This window comes from Lissotriton vulgaris, chromosome 10 (genome assembly GCF_964263255.1).
Source record: "Lissotriton vulgaris chromosome 10, aLisVul1.2, whole genome shotgun sequence".
NCBI classification, from domain to species: domain Eukaryota; kingdom Metazoa; phylum Chordata; class Amphibia; order Caudata; family Salamandridae; genus Lissotriton; species Lissotriton vulgaris.
Genome location: NC_141698.1, coordinates 34990993 through 35007488, shown reverse-complemented (window position 1 = coordinate 35007488; position 16496 = coordinate 34990993). Strand labels below are relative to the sequence as shown.

The 16496-nt window shown below is 44.3% G+C and overlaps 1 protein-coding gene across 3 annotated transcripts in view; it reads right to left on the bottom strand.

The window, feature by feature from the left end:
- CDK20 (cyclin dependent kinase 20) overlaps window positions 1-15345 on the bottom strand; it is a 93891-nt gene extending 78546 nt beyond the window's left edge. For 2 of the 3 annotated variants that reach the window (XR_015300646.1, XM_086940366.1), the window contains exons 1-2: window positions 15175-15345; window positions 11355-11474 (exon numbers count right to left, since the gene is read on the bottom strand). Coding sequence is in view for 2 of the 3 variants with exons in the window: in XM_086940366.1 (XP_086796492.1) it covers window positions 11355-11429 (75 nt within the window). In the remaining variant the exon portion in view is untranslated. The remainder of the gene's footprint in view (window positions 1-11354; window positions 11475-15174) is intronic. The other variant, XM_086940367.1, reaches the window with a different exon arrangement.
- Between the last annotated feature and the right edge of the window lie 1151 nt (window positions 15346-16496).

The window sequence follows — 16496 nt, the reverse complement described above, 5'->3', positions numbered from 1 at the left end:
GAAGCCTCTGTGGTGGTAAGATGAGTAAGGACTCTGAAGCGGTGAGGTGAGTGAGGGCTGTATGGCAGGGATGAGAGTGGTGGCTCCGAATGAGTGAGCTTAGATAGCTGTGGGACAGTTTTTGGATGTTGCAGTTTTATATTGCGCAAACTCGATATCAGAGCGCTTTACAGGGGCACCAGTTGCATTACAGACGTACACATTCATTTTTTTTTTTTTTACGCGAGGGGAGATTAAGTGTTAAGTGATTTGCCCAGAGTCACAGGATGCTTGAGCCTCTGCCAGACTCAAATCTTATTTTCCAGCTTCAAAGTCGGCTGCTCTAGCCGTTAAGCCACATCTCTAACCGGTGGCTACATGGCAGTGAGGAGAATAGTGACTGTGTGTCAGTGTGATGATTGCGGATTGCGTTGCTATGATGTGAATGCTGCGGGGGTAGTAAGGTGAATAGTGGCTGTATGTCAGATAGGTGAATGGTGGCTGTTTGTCAGTGAGGTGAGTGGTGGTTGAGTGGCTTTGAGGTGAGTGCTGTGGGGGCGGTGAGGTGATTGGTGCTCGTGTAGCAGTGAGGCGAGAGGCGGCTGTGTGACAGTGAGTGGCAGCCGGGCAGTGCTCACCTGTGTACGGAGCTCCGCATCTGCTTCGCAGGGGCTGCTGGGCCTTAGTATTCCGCATCCAGGTGTACAGCATGCCTTGGGAACACTACGTGCGGGGGTCAGAGGCATAACCAGAGGCCATGAAGTGGGAGGCCTCGAACCCTTCTCTAGCTGTCAGCTCATAGTGTCTGTGCACACTACCCCCTCTGACGCACGAGGCGCTCCCCCGCAGATGGGCCGTGTCTGCGCGTACAGGCATGCTGGGAGGCTTTGCCGGAAGCACTCCAGCTCGTCTCCCTGAGTTCCATAGCCATTCTCAAAGTAAACCCCACTGCCCTCCATCATGCCATCCATGGCCGGCGCCTCAGGGGCGAGGTGGCCGCCACAGCTCTGTCGAGAGATCCGCCCGGTACCTCGAAGTGCAGGACAGGAGTGAGCAGTCACACCGGAGAGGACAGGTGGGGTACCTGTACTCCGTGCTCTCCTGAGGCGCCCTGCCCTGCAGGATTCAAGCTGGTTACTTACACGGAAGTGTACTGGCAAGAAGCTCAGCCCGCTAACTATTTCACTATTCAGCAATGGCCACATTATTTCCTTCAATGAGAGTTCTCTCTCGTTCAACCAGGCAGTTCTCATAACCGAGCAGGTAGAAAATAGCTCACATATGTTATGAATTAAGTTTGAAATTATTTTTCAATATATAATTGAAGGAGTCTCAATTCTGTTTGCTTGAAAACGTTTTTTCGCGTTATAATCAAAATTAGGCCAAATCCATTATTTTGCGGGTAAACTTTGTATAACCTCTATATTAATTAGAACGGTGGGTTACCCATGTCCCGCCCTACTTGTGTGGTCAAAGGTTTCTTCCCCTATCTGTACGGAAAAACTTAATTTTATGCAGCTATCGCTTTCACATCTGAAGTCCTTCCTAGATAAAGTTCATTTATCCTACGCTACCTGTATTAAATTACAATAGTCGGCAACAGCATAAACACTACTCCAAATGTAAGTTCTCGGTATAAATAAATTAAAGATGACTTCAGACTGAAGTTCTAGAAAGTTCAAATAAAAAACAGATATAATTAAACATAGAACTCAACATAAAAATAGTTCAAGCACGACATTCGCTTTTTTAATTAAAACAAAAAAGTAGTCTGGTGAACAAACTGGTGAACAAACCCCTATGATTATAAATTATCTTCTAGTAATGCAGCTTTTTGGAAGAATACTGTTGTATTGCGAAAAAAAAGTATCTAAGCGCCCAGCGGCATAGCGTTTTTTTTTTTAAAGTGTCATGGCGTGTGAAAATTGTCCTAAAATCGTGAGTGGAAGTAAGAAAAGGCTGAGATTTCATGGAAGTGATCAAACTTTGTTTAGGATTTTCTCGGGGTGTTGTAGCTCTCCGCCACGCTTATCAATTCAGCACGAGGCGGCATTTCTAAAACCGGAGGAACCAGAAAGGACGACTTGGGAGCCGTCTGAGCCGGATACCCGTCGAAGAGGGGGGCAGCCAGCCCGGAAGGGACAGACATACAACGCCCTGGCGGGGGGCGACGCGGGGGACACTGCACTTCCGGGGGCAGGGACTGAGGGAGAGACGTGGACTGAACTGAACCTCGAGCGGAAGTAATTCACAGCGCCTTGCTTCGTGGGAACAGGGTCCAATCTCGGCACGTCTACTCAGCCACTCGTCCTTCTGAGGTCGACACCTTATTGGATATTCTCATTCATTCCCTTATGATTCACGAGTACATTACTCATGTCGTAAAGTACTTAACGCGCACAGGTGATGAACACATGCGTTCATGCGTCTGAGTAGGGTTCTGAAACCTGTAGAATTGCCCGTTTATTCCGTAATGTTTTTAGCATAAGGAACCCAGCACATCCTGCAAAACTGGAATGGTCTTTGCCAATGCTGGTTTTCTGTGTTGCCTCTTGACACATTCAACAGCTGCTGTGATGGGGTACAAGGGTGCGCAGGCATTTAATATACAACAAGGGTACTGACCCCATCAGGCCCACCTCTGGAGACGCCACAGGAAAATGGGAACCAGGGTAGGCCAAGGGACGCATTTCCAGAAAACAGTAGAGACAAAGAAAGAGTGAAGTTAGAAGTGCCCCCTCTCTCTCTCTCTCACACACACACACACACACACACATTTTACATTTGTGTGCGTTGTGTTTGAGAAGAAGTTGCAGGTAGCCTCGAACAGTCTTGAAATGTGAGCCTCGGCTCGGCTGGGGAGACGATTGGGGACGAGTTCCCCTTTCGGTCCCATGTTCTTCACACTATGTTGGACAGTTAAGGGGGAGGGGAGTTCAGGCTGTGGCTTTCTTTGAGGCTACCGTTTTTCATCCGGTGGAAAGGGCTTACGGGAAGGTCGGCCGGAAGTCCCCCGGGGTCACATTACCCAAGAGACGGCAGGTTGCTAGGGGAGGAGGTGCATAATAATTAACAAAGCATCCTCGCACTCCCCAGGGGAGGCGGCGGCACAGCTGCTACCAGATACGACGGTCTGGGTAGATAGCTGGAGACTGACAGGTGAGGGGGGGGTCGAATGGAAGAAGGGCTTCTGGTGTCACGTTAGATATCAGAGGCACCATATATCAAATATAAAATCAACGGCTAATAAAGCTAACACCTAATATTCATTTTCTTCGAGGTTGTGGATCAAGGGAAGCACTTTCACTTTTAAAACAAGCGCTGGACGTGACGTCGTCATTTTCTCTTTGCCTGCCGACTTACTGCTGCAGTAAAAGGTTCCTTATCTTCCTTATGGGACGAAACAGATGGCCCCATAAAGAAGGTAAGAAACTGTAAGCCCTGTCCTTTTCAGACTGGGGGGCGTGTTTTTGAGAAGGTAGAAAGAAAGTCAAAAACACGCCCCCCCAATCCGAAAAGGACGGGGCTTAGATCCAAAGAAGAACGTCACTGGGACCTCTTCTCCAATGGCTGGTCGCCATTTAGGAGGCCAGCCAATGGAGAAGAGGGGCGGGGCTTAACCTCGCTACTCAAAGACATTAGATCTCGCCAGCGAGACTGCACATGTGCGCAGCCTACGCTAGCCGAGACCTAAAAAGTAGATTTCTATGAAACAATACAATTAAAAATAATACATGAATTTAAACAGCCAAGTGTCACAGCTGAAAAGCATATTAATTACTTTAGTGGCTCTCAAGCAAGAGGTGCAAATAAGTACAAAGAGGTACCACCCACATTCCAGCATTAGCATTGCTTAAAGGCAAATGCCCTCCTCCTTCACCCTATCAGTTGTGACTGGGTGGCAAATGCATTATTAAATGCCCCCAATGCATGTGCCTCCCACTGCCACAAGTGTTTAAAACAGTGCAACTAGACCACTACCTATCAGTGGTGGACACTAGCAGAGAGGTTATCTTGACCTTCAGATTCACAAACTGGCGCTTTAAAACAGTTTTACCACACATTTCACATCTATTTCTGAGGGGAGCCCCTAACCCCCACTTGTAAAATTCTATCCTCCATTCACGAAAGGTTTTAACCTGGTATGCTTTAAAATATAAAATATAAAATATCCTACATTTTTTTCTAAATATATATTGGTAAAATGTCAATAATTAAAAAAATAACAATCTAAATCTCCCAAAAAAGGACATTTTAAACAAACTCCTGTTGGAGATTCCACTCTAACCTCCCTCAAAATCAAGTTTACATTCATACCCTTACGAAGATCAATACATTCCAAAACATACGCTCCAGGCTATAGACCTGGGTGATGCTGAGCAAAGGACTTGACTTTACGAACCATTTAATCACCGTCACAACATCACAGGCTTGTCTCCTTCTTTACACATTCAGTGCAAAAGCATTTTTGGCGTTAGGTTGTTTAAAACAAATACATTTTCGGCCTCTTTGGGCACCCACAAACTATACTTTTGAGCATATTCAAGGCTATGTATTGGTGCAATCCACTCATCAATGTCTCTCTACGGTCTGAAGATACAATGAAAAACGCACAGATATTAAAAAAAATCAACAAATATGCTCAATACTTGGTGGCATTTCTCAAATTAACAAACATAAATCCCAAAACACTAGCCAAGAAAATGTTGTCCTATATCTCTAGAGTACAACAATATCAAATATATTTGGGTTTTGGTTGTGTAATGTAGTCGGCATGATCAATTATGTCATATTAGCGTATTATCTAGAAATTGTGCCAGAATCACTTTTAGGACAGGAAAGTCCCCTGCATAATGCACAATAATATTTCTCTGCCCTGAGTGCCCAAATGTGTGTGTATCTGGTATCCTGCTATTTTTTATTTTGCTCCTAACTTCACACCACTCTAGTGAGTAAACAGAAGCCTAGGCCTGTCCCTTGACATGAATGAGTGCCTGGACCCCTGTCAGTGACCTGGAGGGCTGCAACAAGTACACCCTTAACATTCAAACAGGAGACTACTGTCCCTGTTGTGGGTTTAGTACATAAAGTAGTAGTGGTGGTGGCATACCGTGTTTTGCAAATCAATAGCTGTGACCAAACCTTTTCATCGGTGTCACTGGAACTGGCTCAGGTGCAAGTACACTATTATGTCAGTTCTATCAATGGCCCGATGCAAAAGAGGTTAGCATGCTCAGTATTGAAACTTGCTACAGTTCTACCGGCACACTGGCGGGGTTTACTTCATAGTTCTCAGGCAATATACAATCTCTCAGACATGGTCTTGTGTTACCTTCACAGGCGAAGCACTGCTTTGTCCTGCAGAAGTTGCCCGACACGCTCAGTGGTCATACAGTAGAATTCTTCAGTAGCTGGACCAGGTTGATGTGGCAGCCCCCCTCTCAAGTCATGTCAGAGTTACGACATAGTCGTCCAGACTCATCAGTCTACTCTCATTGGCAGATGTAGCCTGTGGTCTGTCAGGAAAGTCATCAGGTACTGAAGCAGTGGTGTGCTGGTAAGTGGGCTGGCATCAGCTATCGTCTCTCCTTGGCAGTTACCCTGCAGTGGCAATGACGTCTAGGCACACAGCTTGGCAGCAGGCAGGGCCCTCTGGTCATACAGGATTTGCTCGATGGCAAACAGAAGATTAAATATGACCCAGCTTCACACAGTTCACTCAATGTACCACGCAGGGAGGTCAGAGTGGACCTTGCTGAGCTTGGGTTGTCACCAGGTGCACTCCCACAGACCACTCAGTTTCTTCTGTGTGTTATCGCACTGGGTACATGACTGTGCTTCTCCTCCTGCACAATCTCTCTTCCTGCAAGGCTAGGCATAATCCTCCCCTTTGTGAGAATGCATGCAGGCTTCTAGGGTGCCAATCAGACCCTCAGCTTCTCTTTGAAGCTGTGCAGACTTCAAGTGATGGCCCCCTCACTGCTAGGAGGAAGGCATTCAGGCAGACACCAGCCCTGGTCACACAGCAGCTCTTTGAATACTCGGTAGTGCATTCCCTTCCTTGGTCAAGAAGAACTTGTAACTGGAACACAGTGAGGTAGTTTGGGTTCCATTTCTATACTTATTTTCCTGACAGGGGATGTGGTTCCGCTGTCTAAGGCTATGAAACAGGTTTGTGGTGGTTCCCTTTCACATGTCATTTTCTGGCTCTATTGTAGCCAATGCTGCACGTGGCTGTCAATGCCTTCCTGAAGGGGCATTCAGTGGCAGACACAAAAATGCAGTCCCTACATAGACACTTCCTCACCTTTAACAACAGAATCCTACACTCTATCACCCCATCTCCCTTACCATCTACCAAATGGCAGTGTTCAGAAAATCTTAGCAGCAATCCTGTGCAAAAAGTTCCTCGTGGATTTTCAGTCCTAATAGAATTCCTAAGGGTAGCCCAGTCTCCAGCCTTCCTCACTTCAGTGTCAGACTCTCCACTCCCCAGTCACAAGAATGCAGGCAACACACTTCATTTACCTTCCATTCTGTGTTATGTTGCAACAGGGTGTCGTCCAAAATGGATCCCACTGGTCACAGTAACCATACTCACACCTAACTTGGAGTCTTGCTAAAACACGTGCCATACATCCACTATGGACATATGCACTTGACACACGCATGCTATGTGCATGCAAAGGTCAGGTTGTCACATCCCAGAGGAACTTTATATGAGTGAGCCAGTAGGCTGCACTCCTCTGAGTTAGATAAAAGGGCTCCATCTATTAATCCTTTAAAATCTGGGGCACTGCCACCTCTGTTGTACACCAACAACCTAAGACATGAACAGTACTGCCATGTTGCTACAGAGGGTTGGCTTTGTAGTGGACAGGCCTAGGCCTTAATGAACATAATAGCGTAGCTTGATGGCTTAGCTATAACAACAAGCATTTGCAATGCCATAGGTCTCGCATTTATGCGAGTTTGAACTATTGACATTACAAATAACAATGCCTTTTATTTTTGTTTTCGTTTAAAAACATAAATAAAAGGCAATGTCATTTATAATGCCATTAGCTTAAACTTGGGTAACTGCGAGACCTATTGCATTGCAAAAGCTGGGTTTTTTTAGGGGGAGAGAGCGGGAGGGGGGAGGGAGAGTGTGCTAGATATGTGGTTCCAGCGTTGTATTGTCCACAGTTTATGGAGCTGGACTTCCGTACAATTGCCTGTAAGTGTGGAAGCAACCAAATGAGTATGTTTGAAAAGTAAGTACAAAGGTTTTTTAGTACGTGGGAAATGTAGGTAAGGGGAAATAGCAATGAGCAAAATTGCCGTAGATTAGTTTGTGTACACAGATGTTTTTTTTTTTGATTTGACGGTGGAAGAAGAGAAAGCATACAGAGGAGACAGTTGTAAATTAGGTAGGCAAACAGGAGTGGATATGGGGAGTATATACAGCCAGTGAGAGCAGAGAAGCAGCAGTGGCCTTGGGGAAAATTATAAATAGTAGCAGGCAGGGGAGGGGGAAAGGGATAAGGAGAAAGCACGGAGTCTTTGAAATATTGTGTGACTAGCACTAGCAGATAATGTTGAGTATAAGAGTCTGGCTTGGAAAGGGAGAAAGCAAGTGGAAGGCAAACGGGAATACGTGTGGTAAGGCAGTACAAATCAGCTTGTGTTAATAATAAGAAAGGAATAAAAAGGACTGGGTGTGGGCTGCGGAAATTATGCATAGCAAAATGATGTTGAAGGGCAGGAGTTAAGGTGTAGTAGTGTGCAAGCAAATGGGGAATACTCTACTTTGTGGGCTAATGGGCTATATAAAAAAACTTGTAGCACTGCGTCTGCGTAAACATGCTTTGTTGTAGAGCGGCAGAGCGTGCGTTCTAAACATTAATGAATTGTTGTGGTGGAAGCTTTTAACTTGTAGAGCGTACCTATATTTTTGCATACAATAAAGGGACTATAGGTCCGACGGCGAGAGAAAGGCAGTACGGAGCATATTAGTAAATGGGTAGTGTGACGCCGTGGGCTAATGTTCTGTGCAAGATGATTGCGGTAGCATAGTGAGGGGATGCAAAATTGTGCGTATGCTATATGTATTGTGCAGTGGTTTTTAGGGAACGGCTTGAGACCCTTATAACGTTTGCTAATAGTTACATTAAAATGGAACCAACATGGGCGCAGAATGGAGGGAAAAGGAGTGGGTGGGAGAGAAGGAGCAAACGGAGGTGGATTAAAGTGTGTGCGGGAAGTTGTTTTAAATCACTGCGTGAGGAGTGAACAGAAGTACACTGTGGGGTAATGTTTGATTTGCATTTGCAGCTTAAAAGCAGTAGAAACACGAGAAGTAAAGAAAGTGAAAGCGCGCCATGCGTGCATTCTCCTGAGACGTTGTAATGACACGAAACGCCCGGGGAACTTTGCAGAATGAAAGCAAAGCAGCACGCTGTGCTCGTACCACAAATGCGTGCATATGTCCTGTCCAGGCGCGTGCACATGCCCTATCCGGGCAGGCACGCCGTATGAAGACAGGGAGGGAACAAAACATGCTTCCCTCCTAATAGAAAGCACCCATTTGGCAGGCGTGCCAGTTAGAAGCGTGGGGGGAGCTTCCACCCTCGCTTCGCAAGCTAAAGCCACGATAATAGATCTCGCCAGGAGTGAGCAGCGCATTCGCTGCGTCGCTAGGCGAGACCTAAAAAACAGGATACCAGTTTCACATGCCCTCCAGTATTCAGGGCGGGGGTACACGCCTGTATATCATGCAACGGGCATTTCTGTCCCAATAACCACATTGCATTTATTTCAAAAACCCTTAAAGACATGAGCAGACACAAATCAGCACGTTTTCGAGATGTGATGAAATATGCTAACAGAGAAATGCATAACATAGCCAAAAGGTGAATAAAACCAATGAGTTGTTGTATTTAAACCTGAGTCAGCATGATAGCCTTTCACTGAGTTAGAGAACATTTCAGCGGAAAAGCTGCTTTCTTTAAACACAACAACCCCAGAAATAATGATGATTTTAAAAAAAACACAGTGCCTGGCTACCTGTTCTGGGGACTAAAGAAGGCAAGATACCTTCTCATTGATGACAGTCCATTTCTAAGCATTTGCCAAAGGTCCACATCTGTATATTGTTATTACTATTATTATAATAAACATAGTTTGTTAGACTTCTTATTCATAAAAATAAAAACATAACTATCCAATAATAAATACGCTTAAAACATTAACACACAGAACTCCTATTAAAACAATTACCAAAAATCTAATTTATAAAATGACAATTTATTTACTAATTGATTTTAATGAAACACAAATCTACAGCAAAAAGCCACTTTCTTTGATTCAAAACCAGCAAATGTTAAAATGCCACATGCACTTAGGGAAATCGAATTTCCATTATAAAGGTTTAAGATAGATATTACGCGCCTCTAAGTCTCATGGACAAAGAAGCATTAGATGTGCTAAATCATGCGTAAGGTGTCATTCACAGTGTTAACGTAGATGTTTCATACAAATATTGAATTTATAATAATTCTGGAACCCACAGAGATGAAAATATAACAAAAGACTGTGTAACCTTGGGTTGATACCATTTATTAAATAGCCAGCCATTGGAGGCACTGATTTTACCATGTTATAATAGAACAGTAATGTTCTGGTGTTCATAAAGCACTTATCCACCAAGAGCTATTTCTCTTTCATTCACTCCCGCAAAGTAATTCTACATGCTTGCACTACGGTACCTGCAGTTTTTGGTCTGTAATCAAAATTCATATGATACTTTTCAAATAGTAGTTTAATTTTGGTTCTGTGTTTTTTCCAAAGGTGTTACCTCTCTGTAGAAGGTCTTTGAGGCAGACTATAGCTACCTTCACTTGTCAGGGAAACTATAAAACTTTACACATGCAATCGCTTTCTTATTTTGAACTGAATACAGCCCTAATTATAAAGAAATAGCTTATGTGTCCACACTGGATGGTGCCCTAAAATGTGATGCCACACCCAAACCTCAAATGTCTTAAAATAACAAACACCCTCCGCAGCCAATCCATTCAAGAGAACTGGCATAGTTGTTGCATGTTATAGCGCTAATAGGCATTCCAACATTCGGCCACAGTACTGACAATTAAAACTTAGCATAGCTGTATTCACATCCTTTGTGCTATCATGCTCCTATTTAAGATGGTCACCAAAACTAAGTTACTGAAGGCAAAACCCAGGTATTTGTAACAGTTAGCTACTTCTAATTTCATATTATTTATGGACCACCCAATAGAGGCTTTCCTACCCCACACTTGCATAACTCAAGTCTTCTTTATATTAAGCATTAATCTACTAAGTGTGCAGTAAGACTCCAAGGTAAGTAGATGATATTGGAGGATACTCCAAAATAGCAAATTGTCAGCGCACAGCAAAATATTTAAAGGGGTCTCGCTTTGTCTTGAAGGTTAGCTCTCACACAGCAAATTGACACAAGATACTCATAAATAAACTGGGCGATTAACAGTACAGCCAGTACACATCCCTGTCTCAAACCATTGTGCACAGGAACTTTTGCTGGTGATTTCCCATAAAGTCCCAGGTTCGCCTGTGATAGGATTGAATTAGGAATCCCCATGGCACTTAGTTTAGCCCAAAAAGAAAAAAATGTATCAACTACATCAAAATAAGATTTAAAATATACATAATAAATAATGTCCCTCCATGTCTCCGATACATTGTGCAAAAGGTACTATATAGCAAATAGATTATGTAATGTCAACGGACTGGGTCTAAATCACTTTTGTTCCTTTGGGATTGGTTATACGGTGTTTGACCCGTCCTCAACAGCTCACAAACAATTTCAAGCAAAAATGAAATGAGCTGATAGAGATTGGGACTATTTCAGTCCTTTCCCTTATTTAGTCCTGGTATGATTAGGGATTTTTGTCAGCTATCTGGGATTTTACATGACCCTAATTTGTTGAAAATGTGGGCCCAAAGGTTTTACCAAAATGCGAGAATATTTTTTATTTATATATAAATAATGTTGCTGCTTGTTTTCAGCCAGTAATAACGCTCATTATTTAATCAGTATGTTATTAATTGGAAATGTCAAGGAATTAGATAAATGGATTGCAGTCTCTCTTGAACCACTGAATACTTCACTCCTTCAATCCCTCTACTCTACATTGTTCTCACCTGGTGTGATTTCAGTGTTAATGGAATCAGCACTCACTGAACACTGCTCCTTAAAAAAAGTTGCATGTGGCCCTTCCACTTGGCAGCTCAATGACATCCTGGAGACCCTACGGTGATCCAGTCAAGTGAGAACCAACATCCCAAATGCTTCTCACATAAACAAACTCATAAAGCACCAGTATACTGACCTCAATGTGCTTGGCCTTGAAGACAATTCCATGAGCTCCTTCCCCGATGCGGCCCAGGATGCTGTACTGATCCATGGAGGAAGGATGAGCCAACAGCTACCAACTCAGGAGATGGGGGTGCTACAGAGAAGAAACAGAAGAAGAGTAAACGATAAATACTTGGTTTGAAAGATTAAGTTATTGGATCCAGAGCAGTCAAACTGTATTGAGCAGTTTATAAACTCCTAGCTGTAGGTATGACGAGACAATCTTGGTGTATTATCCCCTTTCAAGCGAACAAACATTTTTGGGGATTAACTGTTTTCACACGACCAAATAGTACTCCACTGCCTGAGACTTTCAGTGCAATGCCAAGGCAGCAAGATTCAAGGCTTGTGTTAGAATCTTCGCACAGTAGGATGGCTCTTCTGTCATCCAACACATTCTTCCAACTGGCAAAATCCTAAGAGCAGAGTGACTGCATATAACAACAGGGCTATCATAATTCTTTCCTCTCAAAGTGTTGTGTCTTCCTGATGGAGGAACCTCTACACACAGTGGTGGTCTCCTTTACATAGAAATACTTGAGAGTTAAGTTTCAAACCTGGCTAGCCAACAGTCCACTCAACCAACATAAAGTTATTTAAATAAATACCTTTTTGCATTGCTTTCTTCCACAGTGAAATTACTTGGCTTCACTTTAAAATCAAACATCAACCTGAATGGAACTATTGGCTACCTTTAATTTTTCTGCTCTCCATAAGGTAACCACACCTATTTTCACATGGCTATGTGAGAGTGGAAGTTCAAGCTTAAGTTATCTCTGGACTGGGGCATGGTATGGCCATAATGACTGGTGCCTCACATCTTCACTTGTTTGCTCAGGTCTGTGCTATACTCTGTGCCCAACTTCTCTCCTCCACTTGAACAATATACCATAAGACCTCAATTCTAAGCAACCTTCACTGGTTGTCAGAAGTAGCCGAAATCCAATACAAAATCTGCAGTCTTACATGTAAAGTGATTCACCTAAATTATTCTTCCTTCATGGCCAATTTACGCAGCTTATCTGGCAGTCAAAGATTTCCAAAGTGAAAACTCCCTATATCTGGAACCAAGGAGTTTCAAAAACCCAGAAGCTCAAAACAATCAGTCACTGAAGCTACAACTGACTGCTGAACCCTACACCTGATGGTATCAAAACTTAACCCACTATTCACACATTCAGAAGACAGTTAAAAGCTCACCTTTTCTGCCTCTTCTTGTAGTCTTTCTCTAATGATTCCCAACTAAGAGCCCTATTTAAAGTTTGGTGAATAGGATGCTCCTTCACAAATGTGATGGGTGCCCAGTCCAGCATACTACAAGTACATTGTAGCCTATGCCACTTGTAAAAAGGCAGATGGGATATCTGCACATTTTGAGAGAGCTTCCCATCTATCAATCTCTGACTAAAGCACTAAGACTAATTGTATCTGTTTTTGTTGTATAATGTTTTCTTCTCTGTTTTACTCTGTATATAATTACTTTCTTTTCTGCAAAGTACTCCAATGCCTGTGTACAGGGGAACAAGTGTAAAACGTAAGAAATAATGAAGTAACGCCGTCATAAAATGTGCCGCATTAAGCTGCATATTTTACCTTTTCTTGCAGCACAATTTACTCAGCTCTCCTCTGCCGCAAAATTCCAGTGGCCCCTCTTATTATAATGTAAAATTCAACACAGTCTCCATGATAGCTGCATGGCACACTAGTCATTTCATCACCTGAAATATGTCATATTATGACCTTTGGGGTGAACCCTGTGAATTGCTGCCCATTGAGGATGTCAGAAGAAGGGGGGATGCGCTTGATTCCTGGGCCATCAATGAACATAACAGCAACATTGCCATGTTTGACAGCGACCGGGAGTCACAATGTGGTGTTCTTCCTTCTTCTGTGATCTTATTGACTTCTTTTCCTTCTCCATCTTCATTATCTCTACCTCCTCATATGCTTTTTCCTCACAAGCCTCGTCTTCACCTTGACAAACTGTGAAACCTCCGGAAAGAGGGGTGGGGGTGGAGGTGGGGGTGTGTATGTATATATATATATATATATATATATATATATATATATATATATATATATATATATATATATATATATATATATTGCTCAGCCTTCTGTCTGACCTGGGTGTTACATCTTAGGCGCAGGGAACACCACCCTTACCAGGGCAAGAGTCGGGGGTACATGGGGGTGGCCAGCGTCCACTCACTTCTTTCACAGAGTGAACGCCGTCCACCCTGCCAACAATTTGGGCCCGCTGGATAATGTGCTGAACTTGTCCCGGTGCAATTTCCAAACACCGGGACACTTTCAGCAGTGCCTGCACGTTGTCTTTGTTCTTACTGTAACAAGCAACCGTCTGCAGGCGCGGACGGGGCTTTCTTATTTAAGACTCCTGCTGGGCCCATAACAAAGGCCACATTTGAGGGGTCATGAGGCCTCCTTTTGTTCGAGTCTCTTGGCTGGAAGCAATCAGGAACCTCATACCGGATGCAATGAAGCGGAGGGGAAACAAAGGATAGCACATCACACATACTTAAGGCAGTTTTTCACCTTGTTCCGTCCCGTCCTGGAGATATGCATGCAGTGTAAGAATGTCAGATGTGTTTGTCTTTCCCAGTATTTACACAAAACAAATTGCATTTATATAGAGCTTACTTCCCCTCCAGGAGGCGTTGAAATAATTTAAGTACCATTTATTTTTCTTGTATAGCCCTACTCATTCCAATGCTGAGTGTCAGAGCGCTTTACATCAACACGTGCATATTACATGTACAATAAATTATATATGTTTCTTAATGAATGTACAGGATGTGCTACATAAAACTGGGGGATTGCAAGGTGTAGAAGTCACATATAATCTTCCATAGCTCACTGTGCTATTATTCTCACAATGCCTCTAATGTACACATGATAGACCTGCTAAACATATATGTGATGGCTTTAGATCTGATGTCACTTCTTGTGATGCCACTTCCTGTAAAGTTGTGGCTAGTGATGCCAATTTATCCACTTTATATGATGTCAATTTCTGTGATGCCATGTGTGATGTCACACGCTGCGATGTGACGCACTGTTATGTCACGTGTCGTGATGTCGTGTGCCGTGATGTCACTCGCCGTGATGTTGCGCGCCGTAATGTCACTTGCATACTGCCCAACTAGGTTAGTCCCCCACTTCTTTTTTCAGGACTTGTGCCCTGGCCCTTACCCTGAGAAATTAGTGCACACGTACAGGCGATGGCAGGCTAAACAGAAAGTGGTCAAGCGCCAGAGAGGGTGCTTTACAACGGGCTCAGTCCTCAGTAACATCTTGAAGTACACATATAAAACGTTCGGCCAAGAAGCCTTCGTTGTAATCTCTTCTGCTTGGACATATTCATATGGATGCTGGAATCGCATTGCCTGTGTTGTGTATGATGTGGTCACTACAAAAACCTTAGGGGTTGGACACATTATTAACGAAAAAAGAAACCAGAGCTCTTGCTTGTAAAGATAAGGGCATGAAGCCAGGGTCGGTAGGGGGCATTTCAACGACAGTTTTAAGAGGCTTCTAGGTCTGAGACCTGGCAGGACCCGACCCACCTACAGCTCTGTAAACACAGTACTGCCTACCCGAGTGGAACAGTTTCCCCTCCTTGAAGGGGTCTGTGCTGCGCCTCTTTACTCCCAGTCACCATGTAAACACAGACTGTTACCCCTCCCCAGCCCCCTACATGCCCCTCCGCACAGCTCGTGAGCACGGCTGCGCCTCCACCCTACCCCAGTCGCTGCCCCGGGATGGACACTGACCTGACCCCGGGCGCCCGCTGGGCTCTGCCTGGCCTCCTCTCCCCTCTCTCTGACGGCGGAGGGCGCTCCCTGCCCCGGGGGAGTCTCTGCCAGAGCGCCCCCGTCCGCACGGGCCGCGACGGGCAGCGGTTGGTTTCCAAGGAAGCAGCCCTTAGCAACGACGTTCACGTCACGTGACGGTAACGTACGGCGTGGTCACGTGACGTGTGCGGAAGCAGAGACATGTCTGAGCTGGCAGATCTCTGTGCATCCATTCTGATGCTGGAGTGAGAGACAGTTGCAGCTAGAGGGCTCCCCGAAGTGGGTCCTGGTTTTTGTTGGCAGGGCAAGATATCATTTGAGGCATCGCCTTGCTGTTTCTACAATTTAGAAGGGTTTTATTCTGACTTGAGGGCATGTGTTCTATTGTAGCCAGGTGGATCCTGTTGTGTGCCTTACTTCTTTTATGTGGTGCTCGCTGAGTGTAATGCAGCTGTGGTCTTATCTCGCAACTTACATATGTTCTATTTGGCTGTTTATTGTGGTATTTTCACTTCATGATTTGTTTCATGTTGTATTTGTTTTTGGTTGTGTGGGTTAAGGAGGAATGTTATGTTTATTTATTTATAAAGGATTTATAATGCGCATGGCTGCCTCAGCGACGAGGCGTCTCAGCGCAGCCAGAAACCTAAAGGGAGCAGGGGGATACAGCAGCGTCCTTGTTGTTAAATTGCAGGGAACAGCCATGTCTTTATGGACTTCCAAAACATCAGCAAATTAGATATGGCTCTGATGTTCGCATGGAGGGAATTCCAGAGTTTGGCCGCCAAAAAGCCAAACGAGCGGCCCCCGCCCTCGCTTTCCTTACTCGGGGGACACAGACCAACCCGCAATTGGTAGGTCTCAAGGTATGCCCAGGCACATAGGGTGTCAATAAGCCCGAAAGTCCGATAGGGGCTTGGTTAGTTAAATAGGTTAAGACACTCCGCCAATGTTATAGTAGGACTCTTGGGTTTTTGGCCAAATTTTTGAAGCTGAATTAAATGACCAGAGTAAGTATGCAGTGTAGTGGGCCCCACTGTTGAATGGATGTGTGTTTCTGAGGTTTTGGAGAAATGGCCATGTTGATTTAAATATATTTCTGGAGTCCCACTGTAGCAGTCTATTTGGGGAGGACGCGTTTCTCTCCTGAAGAAGGAGTTTGAAGAGAATAGCTTTATGATCAGTCCATGTTAGAGGCAGTATTTTGTCCAAGATACTATTTGGGTTATTCGTTTCAACCTGAAAATGCTGAGTAAGATCTTCAAATGGCTCCCAAGTAACACTCATGTCCTAGTCACCAG